This window comes from Nanorana parkeri, unplaced genomic scaffold, assembly GCF_000935625.1.
Source record: "Nanorana parkeri isolate BGI_ZX_2015 unplaced genomic scaffold, ASM93562v1 scaffold1569, whole genome shotgun sequence".
In the NCBI taxonomy this organism is placed as follows: domain Eukaryota; kingdom Metazoa; phylum Chordata; class Amphibia; order Anura; family Dicroglossidae; genus Nanorana; species Nanorana parkeri.
In genome coordinates, this window is record NW_017307837.1 from 133,500 (window position 1) to 149,048 (window position 15,549).

A 15,549-nucleotide genomic window follows, 5' to 3' on the forward strand; every position below is an offset into this window, starting at 1 on the left:
TATATATATATATATAACCACTTCTACATTCACTTTTCCCCATTAAAATGTAAACTAAAGGTTATCCACATTTTCAATGATTTTGCGTGTACTTACGTAGCATTACTAAACCCAACATACTCATTGCCCGCCATTTTATTGAGGAACTGCATGACCTATAGAGGTAAAAGAGGTCAGATGTTAAGTAAATATTGGCAAGACTGGTATGTCACCCTTTGCTTTCTTTCCTGCAGTAGCCCAATCTTCCCTAGTGACACTCATGGTCCTCCTTGCCAAGCCGGACGGTGATAAGGAACATCCTCACAACAGTGCAAAGGACTAATACCTAAGACTGGGTAAATCACATTGATGCGGGATTAGGCAACAGCTTAGGCCATGGCATTTCCAAACGACCAAGGTCAGGATTTTTTCAGTTTACATATTGTAAATTTTAAAAAAAATTAAAAGATCAACTCCGGGCTCAGCCCCGCCACCCTCCTAAAGCCTTCCCGTACTGTATAATTTGCTTTTTTTTTGTCATACTTACCTTTTTCAGATGTTAACAGGCAAAATCACACGAAGCACTGGGTCTTCCCCTTTGGCTCTTATTCAGCCCATGACAGTCCTCTTGTAATGCAGAGAGCACCACTGGCAATGATGACGTTGGTGGAGCTCTCCGCTTCAATGCACTATAAACGAAGGGCCCCCGTGTTGATAACCCATAGGTGGTGGTGTCAGGATACCCTGCATTACCAGCATGCAAATACGTACTGCATACAATTTTTATTATGCCTTGACATACCCTTTAAGCAAACTTGCTGGAAGGGTTGTAAATGAACAGAACTAGAGGGCTGATAGTACACAGCGCTTACCATTGAGGAAATATGCATCAATGAAGGTGTAGGTTTCCAATGATCACCTCCTTCTGAAAATGCTTGTAACCTGGCTGCCTCTGGCTTATCCATGCAGTCAGTGGCGCAAGGAAAATACTGAAGCCAGAAATATACAGGTAAATAGCATTTTCAGAAGAAGGTTAATGGAAGGACGGCAGCCCTGGCAGACTCATATGGAGAGCATGTAGGCCCCTATCCCTCAATGCAATGGCCAGGGCCTGTCTGAGTGACTAGTCAGCAGGGTCAGGCACAGACATCAGGGAGGCATACAATCATATAAAATCACTGCCATCTGAAAGTCCCTATTTTCATATCCACTGAGGGGACAGCACTGAGAGGGCAAAAGTTTAGATAAGTTGTATGTCCTGACATCTTTTGCTATCAGTCCTTCCTGTTAAATTAGGATTTCCTCGACCATGGTCATTTTAAGCATATTGTATATTAATGTAAAAATGTTTCAATGCATTTAAAACAAAGTATATAAATATTTTTATTATTATGCTATAAGCAATTAAATAATGCAAATGTAAAGGAAATTATATATCTTCAATACTTACATAGTCAAATTTTTCTGCATTGCCTGCTCCTTGCTGTAGGGAAAGACAACACAACTTAATGTATATGTACTCCATTATGCTTAATCTTTACAAAATGTGACAGTCGCTGAATATTTTGATATAGAATATACAATGACTACCATTAGGATAAAAATGAAATGTTTTGTACTTGGATGAAAGTTCCGATTTTCCTTGTGCTACACTCTAGGCTAGGGGTAGGCAATGTCGTCACTCCAGCTGTTGTGCAACTACAAGTCCCATTAGACATTGCAGACTGTCAGCCATAGGCATGAGTCCCAGAGGCAGAATCAGATTTGTAGCTCACCAAAGCTGGAGTCTCGGAGTTGCCTACCCCTGCTCTAGGCTATATTTATAAAGAGTCACATATTAGATTCACCATCTGTTGGCTGATTAATCATTTGCCTGCTTTATAAAAGGAAGTTCCCTGCCATTATTTTATCATATATTCACCAACATTTGGATTTCTCCTTTTCCTGTTGCAAATTTTAGAAACAACTGCAGTACTCAAGGTAGGGAATGTTACAATAACACCTATTTTGCCATTTTTACAATACCAGCAAAAGGGGAAAACAAAGGCAGAAAAATAAGAGTGGATTCCAATTTATCCTCAGACCAACAACAGTTTCCCCTTAAGGTTCTTCGGATTAAATGAGACACATTGTCAGATCAAGCTCTACCTACAGCCTTGGTAGCCAAAAACGCAGCACCAGTTGTGGTTTAGCTGCCATTTAAACATTGTAACAATAAAGTAAGTACACCTCTTTTTCTACCATCAAGCGTAAATGAAAGATTTCCAGATCTTTCATACAGCCACAATGTGTAACTGCAGGACATGCAGCTCATTGGCTGCTGAAAATATGTATGTTCTATTCTATCAGGACTGTTTGAAGCCAAGCAGCCTGAGCGCAGACTTCATAAAAAGGTAAACACACCAGTCCTTCTGGCACTAACTACACTTTTTTGTGAATAAGAAGGGAATAGAAAGGAAACATACAAGAATGATTAGTAGATCTAATAAAAAATAATGTATGCATTTACTTGTTTACATTTAGAAGCCTGTGACATAAATACAAATGCTTAATAACATACCTTTATTAAAGAAGTGATCACAATAGCACCAGCATTCACCATTGGATTGTGTGGTTTATCTGCAAAATGACAATACATCAAAAGCTATTCTAGACATGTTTTTTCATTGTGAAAGCTAGGCTAACCTTAGATAAAGTCATTTTTGTATCCGGTACCAGAATTGGACATGCGTCCAATTCTTTTTTGATTCTGCCAAATTGGGCCAATCACTTGGGGGGGTGGGTGCTGTACACATAGGAGACGTGAGCAGATCCGGGAGAGCTTAGAGAGCAGTGTCTGCCCAGCTGGCCGAGGGACATCTGTGGTACGGTAATGGATGCTGCTGAGGATCGATGTGAGGGGAATGAGGGGTCTGCAGGGTGGAGGTTGTGCCACCATATTGTCAGATCTGTTTGGCCGGCCTTGATGCCGTTTTGCTGGGAAGCCGGCCCTATGACACACCGCCTGGCTCCCTGATTGCCTGGGAAGCCGGCCCTAAGCTACTCCTATTGGTACTCGGTATCGGCGAGTACCGAAATATAAATATCGGTACTCATACTCGATACCGAAAAACTGGTATCGGTGCATCCCTAGTTATCACGCTGTCTTAATTGTGCTTTGTGATCTGATGCATCATATATTAATAAACCCTACATAGACTAAAAGCAAGATCTGGAATTGATGTCCTTTATTCAAAGACTCTACGTAACAGAACAGTCACATGGCTAAAAGGTATAATCAATACCGTAAAGAAAATAGGTGTTATAGCTTAGGGAGATAAGCCTGAGTAGAAGAGAAAATTACACTAGACACTAATATGCCAAGTGCTACACGGGCAGTAAACTTTGAGAAATTGATGGATTGTCATGTTCAAGTGAACACCAAGAGGAAATCTAACCAAAAAACAGGGTCAAGTGCTATCTTTTTTGTGATAGCGATAAGGATCAAGCTTCCTTTCAGCAGTACAATAGTATTTATATGCCTTAATTGTTAAAGGTCATGTGACTCACCTTGGACTTCATTTCACAGTTCAAAACTCTAATAGTCTCACAATTATAGTAAATCACTGGGATCATACATGTCCACATGGGGACATAAGGGGAGGAATTATGCATATGTTAATAAACAAGCATGCAAGTCGCTGTTCAGTCAGATACTCTAACAAAATGTGAAAAAATCTGGGAACCTTGGATCGCTTCCTACATGTCACCAACCTTTCATTTAGACTCGCTCATTATCTAACTTCCCCACCACTCCCTCTCTCCTCTTTTCCCCCTACTGCGCTTCCCCCCTTTCCCCCCTACTGCGCTTCCCCCCTTTCCCCTTCCCTTGCAATGTGTCTCCTTCACTGGATCTGTCTCTGGGCAGTGCCTGAGGGGTGGCTTAACCACCCCTTTTAAAGATATACGATAGCCGTGGATTAAGTCATGGTTGTACGGTTTAATGTTTATGTTTGATATGTCTGTACTGATGCACAACACTGTCTGATTTCCATGTACATCTGACTTTATTAAGCTGTACGTACAGCTTTTGGACTTTTGTTTAAGATATTTACGTTTGCAGAATTTTCAAAATCAATAAAAATTGATTAAATAAAAAAAAACAAAAAAAAACAAGCATGCAAGTCAGTGAAACGGGATCACCTGCTCTAAATACTTGTTCCAGGTCTGACTAAAGCTACAAGGATCAGCATCATAACCAGGAAACTAGTATTTTTAGAAGGGGTGGTCAGTAATGGCAAACTGCATGCTTTTACAGTATGGGTTTGCTAAAAAGTGCAACAATTATGTCTGAAATGCAGTAAGCCGCAGCAAACCAATAACATTTCAACTGAAGTCAGTTTACTGGAGTGAGGACAAGCAAACAAGATTGCTGATTGGTTGCAAAGTGTTACTGAGCTCTTAAGATCTGTCTCTGCTTTAATGAGTGGGGGGCATGATATCACAGACATATCTACACAAAGATAATTCCGGGAAAAAAATTAAAGAACCTTACACGTTCAGGTTAAACCAACAGGGCAAACTGGACCACTACAAGTATCTCTTGCTAAAACATCAATGCTTACCATCTTCATCAAGAAAGAGCTTGTTAAACCGTAACCCGCTGGGTTCCTTCCCAACATATCGGTGGACATATTCTGTACTAAGATCATTTACTGCAATGGCGTATTTCAGAGGCTTCACACAAGACTGTAGGCAGAAAGGTACTTTGGTATCACCCACTGAATGCCTATTAAAAAATAAAAGTCCATTGTAAGAGCACAGATTTTATAGCAATACAGGCTATTGATGTTAACTGTACAATACAATGAAAGTGCAGCGCTCTACAATCTATAATAGTGACCAGGTATGAAACGTTGTACATAAAGAATGATACAATCTTTCTGGTGAGAAACGCAACAATCAACTCCCAAAGTGTTAGTGTTACAAATATGACATAACCGTATATTGCACAAATAAAATCTCTTTAGTTCTTTTTCATATTTGCTCATGAGCACATTGTGCCAAACTCATACATATACAACTTTTCAAGTGCTGAAATCAAACTCCCACCTGCAATGGTGTCTTATCCACTGATGCCCGTGACACACTGCACGATAAGCCGTGCAGAGCGAAGCAAGGCTGTCCAGCACGGAGCTTTGCATGCAGTGTGAGCTGAGTGCAGGCAGATGATTGACTGCACCTTCATCCAATCGGCTCATGCGTAACAACCTGCCAGACGTCGCATCCTGACACGCGGGTTTATACGTGCGAGCCAATTGGCTGAAGATTAAATTTTTCATCTCGGTACGCTCAGCTATGCGAGCTGAAAAATGACATGACACACTGCTCACGAATGCAACGCCCCACGCTCCGTGTGTCACAGCCTTTACTCTGGGATGGAGATGGCCTTCATACAATGGAAAGTATGACAGGGGTGTGGAATTTAAAAAAAAAATTACTTGTCCAAGGACTGTCACTCATGACAATCTACGTGATACAAAAAAACAATTTTAACCCAAACCATATTTAACCGTGATCACTTGACCATGCTGCCCAACAAGTGTTTGCAATTTGCGAGCGAAATTAAAAATCCATAACACAGGGCAGCGCTGAAAGGCAGTATGGGGTACAGGTGTACTATCTGTACCCCATACTGCTGTCCAATTACTTACTTCAATGCACATTGTGCCTGTTGGAGAATGCTGCTGCCCGGCTACCACAATATGGCACACAGTGGAATGGGGCGGGGCAGTACGTGTGCACACACATGCAGACACACACACAATATGTTTATTTGAATGCAGATAATTTGGGTAGCGAGTTGGTTTTAATTGTGTTTTTTACATTTCTTTTATTTAATTTTTAAAAAAAATTTATCACTTTTTATTTGTATTTACTTTATTCTTTATTGCTATCACACAGGGGATAACAAGCCCCTATGTGATAGCGTATGGAGGTGACAGGTTCTCTTTATGGAGCCTGCCCTCCAGTACAGAAGATCGAGCATAGCATTGCGCTCGATCGCCTGCACAGCTTGCACGCAGCAGGGCTAAATGTAGAAAAAAAACAACCTGCCCGGTGCCTGGAACTGCATTCCCCAGGCATCAGGCGATAGAAATCGGGCACCCCTGTATGAATAAAAAAACAGAATATTTGGAAAGAATAAAAAAATTATACTGTACTTTACCTTTGACCATCCACTGTACAAATGGAAGCACCCCAGAGATCCGGGCTAAATTTTGCCAGTTGAGGAATGTAATCTGCAACCTGTAAAAGATTACAGATAAAGAGATAAATACAAATAGCATTTGCACTCAAAATATTACATAAGGCTTGATAATAAAGATACTGTAAAAATAATTGTGTTTCATTGTCCAAAATAATTACATTTTACTTATTTATATGCCACAGAACTTTACAGAAATTAATTAATAGCAGTACTAAACTTCGAATGACCTACCAAAATTATTCACACATATGTACCTTAAGGCCACCCTTGGGTTGAACACAACCTACAAGTCTGAATTGGATTATGTAATGAAACAAGAGAAGCCAGGGAGCAACATGCAAACTCTATGCAGATGGTCCTCATGGGAATTGAAAAACCCAACACTAAAATACTAAATCATTCTTTTGTAAGATTTTTACTTTCCTCTAGGAGAAAAAACCCATACCCCTTTTTCAAACTTGCAACCATTGCCTGTAGCTTTAAAGGGTCAGTCCACCAAAAGCTGATTCATGGCCGGACAGTTTCCTAGACTTCGAGAACTCTACTGGTAAGTTCCAGGGTGCCCCTGTAGAATGTGTGCGATTCTTCTAGCCTAACAGGTGACAACATCAAAGACTTATCCTGCCTCTGATTATCGGACTTATCCTGCCTCTAGGAACAGGAGAATCTGCTGACACCACTTCCAGTGCATGTAAACCCAACAATAAAATGTTATTATATTGCAGTTTACTAGTCCTTGGAGTTTGTGGCTGCGTTAGTTTCCCTTTCTATTCAGACTATTTTGCTTTTATTTTCACCAGTTAACTCCGCCAATAACACACTTCCTGTCCTAGAGTGACAACTCACTGCACTGTATGAATTTATGTATGTATGTCTGTATGGAGGAGCAGCATTGTAGTCCAAATTAGAAGAGCAGCTTAAGGTGACAAATAACCCCATCTCCATTATATAAAGGGGCGTTGCTTTGTTGTTCGCAGAAGTTAGCTGTGAAAGTTGACATTTGTTTAAGAATTCATATTAGTTCATAAGAAGTAACAAAGACACAATATTTTTGACAGATAAATAGAATTTGTTTCTTGTACTTGCACTTAAAAAAAAAAAAAGAAAAACTAATGGCGTCACCACATCAAGGACTTGTAAGCTGCAATATATTATATTTGTGTTCTCAGGTTCAGCTTTTCTTTATGTTGGCTGCCTCTCAAACACACAGCATGGTGCAATAGATGTAAAAATTGGTCCTAGATAAAGAAACAACTGCAGAATGCCTGTTAGTGCTATACTAGTGGACAAATTTACAATATACAGTATATTCCAAGGGTAAGCAACCTCGGCACTCCAAATCCCAGATGGCATTGCAAGACTCTGACAGCCACAGGCATGATGGGATGTGCAGTATGACCACAGCTGGTGTGCCGAGGTTGCCTACCACTGATGGATCCAGGACAGACATACAGGGCAGCACAGTGGCATAGTGGTTAACACTTCTGCCTTGCAGCGCTTGGGGTCCCTGGTCCCTGTGCTTGCATTGGTTTCCTCCTGAGAACTCCAGTTTTCTCCTACACTCCAAAAGACATACCGTATTTTTCACTCCATAAGACGCACTTTTTTCCCCCCAAAAGGAGGGGGAAAATGTGCCTGCGTCTTATGGAGCGAATCCCGACGCCCGAGACATGCAGTTTCGGGCGCCGGGCGAGTAGTAGGAGCCACTGCTCGTTTAATACGAGTGATCTAATGAGATCACTCGTATTAAAGCCGAGGAGCAGCGGCGGCGATCACGTTCAGCAGTAGGAGCCACTGCTCGTTCAATACGAGTGATCTAATGATAAGTAATAAATAAATACACAATAATACAGACAATTTTGTTTCTCCAAAAGAGGCTTATATTGCACGTGTAACTAAAACTGTGTTAACATGTCTACTAATGTATTCCCAGAAAGGAACAGCTCTGTGGTGAAATTATGAATAACGTTTAAGGGACAACATTGGTTGGAAAGCACTACAATATTAATTGCAGCTGGATAACAAGGTGTTAACAAGCACCAACAATGTTATTTTTCTCTTTTCTCTAACACATTTATTAATATACACTTCCCACAAAAAGCCTCCACACATATAATGGAGTCAAACAGACTTGGAAAGGAAAAGATGTTATGAGGTCATGCAGGAAACTTACAAACCCAATAGTTTTAAATAATGGGAAGGATACAGAGCAAAAGAATAAAGTAATACTTGGCATTTGGGGCATTGAGTAGAGTACTGTATGTGCTTTGCTAGTCATATGAGTGTTTAAAAATCTACTAGCATTGCACAGCTTCACTATTTTGAGGGATATCCAAATTTTGCACATACTGCCTTGTAAAAGGCATTTGAAAACGGTGCTCATATATAAAACATTGGTCATATTAAGGGACAACCTGTCCTCCCCAATTAGAAGGATTTTGTATTACCCTCCTTGGGTCACTTAGCATGCCAAAAAAAAAACTGTTCAGGAAGTTTAAAGTATATAAAGGAAAAAGGACTGATAAGTATATGGAAATCATTCTATTTCAAGAGTTTAAGCTCTATATGGCCCTCCCAGTCCTCTTTTGCATTTGCGTGGGATATAAAAGGAGAACTATGAGATGAGTGATTTCCACTCACCTCATAGTTCTAGCCGACCTGTGACAATGAGACTGTCACAGGTCGGCTCAGTAGATCGGGAGGTGAGCGAACACATACCAGGTTCGCTCACCTCTCGATCCTGTCACGGCTCTCTGCCGTGACAGGGGGAGGGGCTGGATTCCCCTCTCCCCGCTCCGATCTGCCAGCGCTGACTGGCGGAACAGACAGGGGAGGGGGCGGGTACAGCTGGCTCTGCCTCTAGATAGGCAGAGCCAGCTGTCACTCACGCAGCTGGGCAGATTCCGTCATCTACGTCGGGATCCGCTCCGGCGTCTCAATATACCGCAAGCTGTAGCTCGCGGTATACCGAGCTTAGGGTAACGGGAGGATGCTAGTTTGTGTCCTCCCGTTACCCTAAGGAGAACTATGGGGAAAAACACTGACCCCATTGTTCTCCTTTAATATTGCAGATAGATGAATGGGATCAAACTTATCCTTGTCAGGATTTCATTTGTAGGAATAAGGGTGGTAGCTGGGAAAGCCATTAGGATCATTTTTAAGAATCTATTGTTGGTTTATTTTTTACTTTGTTTATTACATAGTTACATAGTATTTGAGGTTGAATAAAGACATAAGTCCATCAAGTCCAACCTATTGTGTGTATGTATAGGGCCCTGTGTCATCTCATTCTTAAGAGTACCTGTACCCCTGTACATTACGGTCTCTCAGGAAATCGTCCAAAAGCTTCTTGAATGATTCCACACTATTTGCTGAAATCACTGCCTGGGCAGAGAGTTCCAGACCCTAACCGCTCTAACTGAGTACTTATTGATGTATGGAGTTTTAATGACCATAATAAATTATGTAAATATGAAAATTAGATGGAATATTTACAGTACCTTGAAAAAGTGTATTTGTAGAAATTGCATGCCTACGTTTAAAATATATCTAAATCCCTCCCCCCATTTCCCCATTCCCAATTCTGAATGCAGTAGGAAAGGGTTAAAACTTCTGTCAGGTTTTTTAAAATTTGTATCCATGTCTCATTAGAGAGATTTCCCTTCACTTGCTCTCATGTAAACTTAACAGGAAGTTAGAGCTACAATCATGTTGAGTCCCACTCTGCTTGTTGCTTTTGTAGTGCAACTCCAGTCACATACTCTCTAGTTTTCAATACAGAGGGGTAGAGGGTAGAATCACTGTCAGTGTTTTTTATGTCTGCATCCCCATTTGTGAGATTCCCCCTCACATTCTGTCCTGGAATCCCAATAGAGAGGAATTCTTTCTGAAATGAGGAATACTAACACCTTTGACTGTTGTCATCAGAAAAGGTGCCCCTAATGGGAGATCACTCCTCACCTTTTGTTAGGATGACAGCGGTGTAAATTTCCTTCAGCACCTATCCCAGCAATAACGGTCATTAGAACAGGAAGTGAGGCTTTAGCTCTCAATGGGAACACCAAAAACCCAACAGAGGTTCTAAGTCTAACCCTTTCCCCACTTTATCTAAAGCTGGTTTGTCATGCAGTAACATTTTGCTGAATGTATTCTCTCCGATTTACACAGAACAGTCTTCTTAGATATAGTGACTGAACCTCTACAAAGCTCAGAGAGTGGGTGGGGGAACTCTTGTCTCTTTACCTGCACCATACCCAGGGGACTTTCACCACCTACACATTTGCAACAGTGACTAAATACATACTGACCTCATTAGCACTGGAGTCCTCAATGTGATCTTTGGTGACTCACACAACACACATTAATAAGAGTATCCGAGGTTTTTTTTTTTTTTTTTTTTTTAAACAGTACCATAAAGAGCCCTAAAAGCAGCCTCAATGTAATTTTCCTTAACTATACATCATTTTGCTCAACTTTGCTATTTCCACCACACTGAGCAGCATTCCTCTCTTCATCGATTTACTGACCTTTTCTTATGCATTCTAACATAAGCAGACACACCAAACCTTTTACCAATTATTCCAGCTACAACTATGCCTCTATGTTATGAAAATATACGTATATCCTGCCTGTAATATTAAGCTTAAAGAGGGGAATTTATCATAGCAATTGCGAGTGTTTGAACTTGCACGGAATATATTTGATGCACTTTGCGCCAGATTTATGATGCTAGTGTAATGTTGCTCATAAATGAGAATAAATAGACTACAGGAAAAGAGACTTGTAACTCCAGGCAAGAAGCTTAATTGTCACTTCTTGAAGAAGTGGTCATGGGGACTTCTTAAGTAGCAATTATTTTTTTAGGTGTTGCTCCAGTTTCAGACAGCAGCAGTACACGTGCAGATGTAAACAATTGCGAACTTTCGCAAAACACGTGCAATGGGAAAATTAGTGCAAGTTCTGGTCAAAACAGGCGCACATGTTTAAAAAAAGCAGCTAAACAGATTTGCACATTAAAAAAAAAAAAAAAAAAAAGATCTAAGAGGCTAAAAAACTGTCGCAGTTGCTTTGATAAATTCCCCCCAATGAGAAGAGCTGTTTAAGTGAAGGAATTATGAGCAGAACAGACATGAAATGCTGGGTCCTGTAGTTTCACAGACACTGATGAGGTACTGCTTGTATGAACGCAAAGGAAGCCAAGGAGAAGCTGAAAAAGGAATCACTACACTACCATCTGATGACATTCACTAAGGGCGCTATAAAAAGGGATATTCAGGCTTGCCAAGCACACCAACAATAAAGAAAGGGGTGAAGCAGGGGATAAAAGCCATGCATGGGCCAGCCAGGAGTGTTAGAAACCACTTTAATGTATCTAATGTGGATACCCTTGTATCCACATTCACCTCCATCTGGGCATGCACAATCCCTCCCTGGATTGTTAACACTTACGTAGCCCCACGCTAGACTCACAATGTCCACAAATCCCAGTACACCCATGGACATCCATGGACCCGCCACTGCTGGACTACAGATCAAGCCAAACCTCTGATAAAATCTTGCGGTCATTCATCCATAGACTGACTACATCCATGGTCCCTCACATGCTGAAGATAACTGTGGAAACCACCTAATGTATCTATATACAATTTAATCGAAACTTCACTCCATCTGGACCTGCACAACCCTTCCCTAGATTCATAACACTTGCACAGCCCCACACTAGACTCACAATGCCCACAAATCCCAGTTCATAACTCTGACATCCATGTATCCCCTACCTTTGGACTGCATATCACCCAAAACCTCTGAAGAAGGCAGCGCTCACCCGTCCTCAGACTGAGTACACCTATGGCCCCTCACATGCTGAATAAAACTGTGGAATCCTACTCTTTTGCTCCTGGACTAATCTTATTCAATAACCAGACACGCTATTTCTAGCACTTCATAATCTTCTCTTGTGGAGAACACCCAATGACTATTGTGTATGCAACCACTTTCTGGCTGTCCGGTGTCTGGAACCACCAGTCCACACACTGAAATCCTATTGGTTAGGCATGTACATGAAGAAAACAAAATCTGCAACATCAGGGGTGAAGTTTACCTACAAGGGAGCATGCACAATTTTACAGCTAATTGTGTGCACTCTCAAGTTGCATCCAGGAAAAGTTAGCAGCACCCAGACACCAGTGCATGTGACAATGTATACTGAAGGATGCCTACAAGTCAATTGCGCTCAAGGATTCCATTTCAGAGCTGAAGCTTGTTGCTGACCTATGCTTTCTCTGGTATCTGATAACTTGCTGTTCCTGTTTCACCCTGACTTGTTTTGACATTTGCTGAACTCTTACGGTTCCATACACACTTGGCCGCTTCTTTCTGTTGGCAGCTTACTTCATTCCTATTTTTGCTGACCCCTGGAATATATTCCGACCTTTACTATCTGCCTGTTGAACTGGAACTAGCTACGGACACTGCTGCAAGCTGGAGGCTAAGTGATGGGCATTGTGGCACCAGGATCCTGGATTCCATCCCCACAAGAAATATTGTGAGGAGGTTACAACTCTAAGTCTTCCTGGGTTTATTTGGCCTTGCATTGGGAGCTTCAATTTAAAAATAAACTAGAAAATTTAAAGGAATCTGGCCACAGAGTGTATATTGGTGAGGTAAATACATTAGATGTAAAGCTCCTTCAGATGAAGGGAACCTTTTCAATGGTTCTACATATGTAAAGTGCTGTGTAAGAGCTAGAGATGAGATACAGCTAGTTTGTGGACCCAGCAAACTATTATGGCTGATTTTGACCATTTCCCCATCCAAACTCCTGCACTGCTGTAATGTAAACACAGCACCAGGGATCCTGTAAGACATCATTGACCAAACATGGACATGCTCATATTTAGTCAATGACATCACCAGGGATCCACGACAATCTGTTTACATTATCAAAGCGCCAGAAATTTTTTGACTTTAGTGATTTTTGTTTATTGTATTTTTTTGTATTTAAAGCACTTTTAGTAAGTTGTTGGAAGATATGTAAGTAAGTTGGAAGATATGTGGCCGGTTTGGTGCAGAAAGGAACAGGGGATGGGGGAGGGAGAGCACTCTTGCTGCTCTCCTGTTGCTGGCCACCCATGCGGCATGCCTTGCTTGGATAAGGGTCTATTTAGGAGAAACCCCAAGACATTTTTTCCCTTGTTTTTTTTTTAATGTGTACTGTCACTTTTAAAGGATTATAATCATACCGTTTCATAACACCACATGCAGCTTTAAGACATCCCTAAGCATGTTACTTAAAGAACGTGTGCATTTTTAATGGTGCCCTTTAAGTCACATGAAAAGACCCACTACCGGCTGTCAGTATTTTCTAAAACATTTTTTGCATGTCCCCACAGCAGTGCTCAGCTACCAAAGCCCTTTTTTCATCAACTAGTAGCCTTGAAAAATGCCAGAATAAAATGGCTAGTGTCACCTCCCATAGACTTCTATGTGTTTTGGTGCTACATTTAGTGTTTTGCGGAGTTCGCGCTGGGTGCCTTTACTGCTTCTCTCAACCAAAAATAATAGAAGATATTAGGTTTAGGGATTAGCCAAATTTTGGTGAAATTCCACCGCCCCCCCAAAAAAAAAATATATAAAAAACACAGGAGCGAAGCCTTTATGATTTGACAAAATATACCAAATCAGCTTTTACTGGATTATCTCGCTTTTGTTAAATGTTTAATAAAAGGGTACATCAATTTAGGGCTGCAACAACTAATGGATTTGATCAATTAATCGATAAGGAGAATCATCAACAATTCTCATGATCAATTAGTTATTTCTGCCACCGCCGCTGCTATGCTCCACCGTTTTCATCCTCTATGGGAGCTGCTGAATGCAGCGGTCTATGTCCCCTTCCCTCCCCACCTGTATCAGCAGGGGCAGTGGAAAGGGTAAGGGACACAGACCGCTGCAGCTGCTGTGCCTCTGCATTCCCCATGCCTCCGTTGCTCCCCGTGCCCACACTGCATCTCTATTGCTCCCCCGTACCCCTGCTGTGGCTTAGTTGCTCTACCCCGCTGCTGCCCGCCCCCCCTCTGTAGCTCAGCTGCTGCCCTGTGCCTCTGCTTCCTTTCAACTACCGATTGTAGAAATAGCCAGCCTGCTATTGGCTATTTTGAATTGCAATAGCCAACAGCAGGCTGGCTTTTGCACCCACCCACAGTCTGCTGTCAATCAGCAGAGGAGGACCTGAAGGAGAACTTTATCCGTTGGTCCCTTATCTGCTGTTTGACAGAAGGCAGTGGGTGGGTGTAATAGCCAGCCTGGTATTGGCTATTGCAATTTCCAAAAAATTGGGGGGAAAAAATTGGGATGGGATCAGCCAACTAATCCATTATGAAAATAATGGTTAGCTGCAGCCCTACATAAATTGCCCAGAGCAGGTAAATATGTTGAAATGAATACTTCCACAAAAGAAAAAAAATGTATTTTGACTTTTTATAAATAGCACACTGTTTTCAATTCACTTATATTTGCAAAGACATATGGTTTTTAATAAATCTGTAAATATAAATGGCTGAAGAAGCACAATACTATAATTGACATTACTGAACATTACCTTCCCACCGGACAATTTTTTGGCAGTTTCATATAGTTCATCAATATGTGAGGTAAAGGACATGAAATCTGGAATGACAAATTTTCTTCGAAATGCTTGTGTGAGCAGCACAATGTTGCTTTGTACACACCTGAGAAAAAGCAAACAACAGATTAAACTATGTGGCATTAAACATCAAGTAATGTCAACTACAAGAACTTTAATATCTTAAAGAAAACCCATCTCATAGGACATGAACTAAGATCTGCATGTGTTAGACCTAGGGCTAGAAGTAGTGACTGATTGCTAAACAAAGGAATCAAATTCCTCCTTATGGTGTAAACTACAAAACATAGCATATAGTAAGGACCAATTCCACACAGCTGAAGCATTGTCTGATCATGCAATATTAAATACTAAAACACGCTCCTTGCATATAAAAAGCATATAGGCTTGTCCAGCTCCTGGTGTCCTACCAAAACCAGGAGAACACTAATAAGTCAGGTTCAGTCTTTGGCCTTCATCGAAATTAATTTGCATGAGGGAAAGAAGGGTTACCCAGGTTAAGGTATAACTAGTAGTAGTTAGTCATATTCAGCTAGACTTGTGAATATTGAAGACATTTTGCTGTACTATTCACTTGGGATGCAATGATATATCGGCCGCCGAAACATATCGGCCGAAAATGGCACTTTTGGCATAATGCCGAAAGTGGCATTTTCCTGCCGATACATCGGCGCAT

General features: G+C 41.1%; 1 protein-coding gene across 1 annotated transcript in view; it reads right to left on the reverse strand.

Annotated features, from left to right (window-relative positions):
- The window catches only part of LOC108798857 (glutaminase kidney isoform, mitochondrial-like), an 88,145-nt gene that overhangs the window by 44,955 nt on the left and 27,641 nt on the right, over positions 1-15,549 (reverse strand). The window contains exons 4-9 of the mRNA XM_018570660.1: positions 14,829-14,958; positions 6,188-6,267; positions 4,584-4,747; positions 2,540-2,598; positions 1,430-1,462; positions 97-155 (exon numbers count right to left, since the gene is read on the reverse strand). Of these exons, the coding sequence (XP_018426162.1) occupies positions 97-155; positions 1,430-1,462; positions 2,540-2,598; positions 4,584-4,747; positions 6,188-6,267; positions 14,829-14,958 (525 nt within the window). The remainder of the gene's footprint in view (positions 1-96; positions 156-1,429; positions 1,463-2,539; positions 2,599-4,583; positions 4,748-6,187; positions 6,268-14,828; positions 14,959-15,549) is intronic.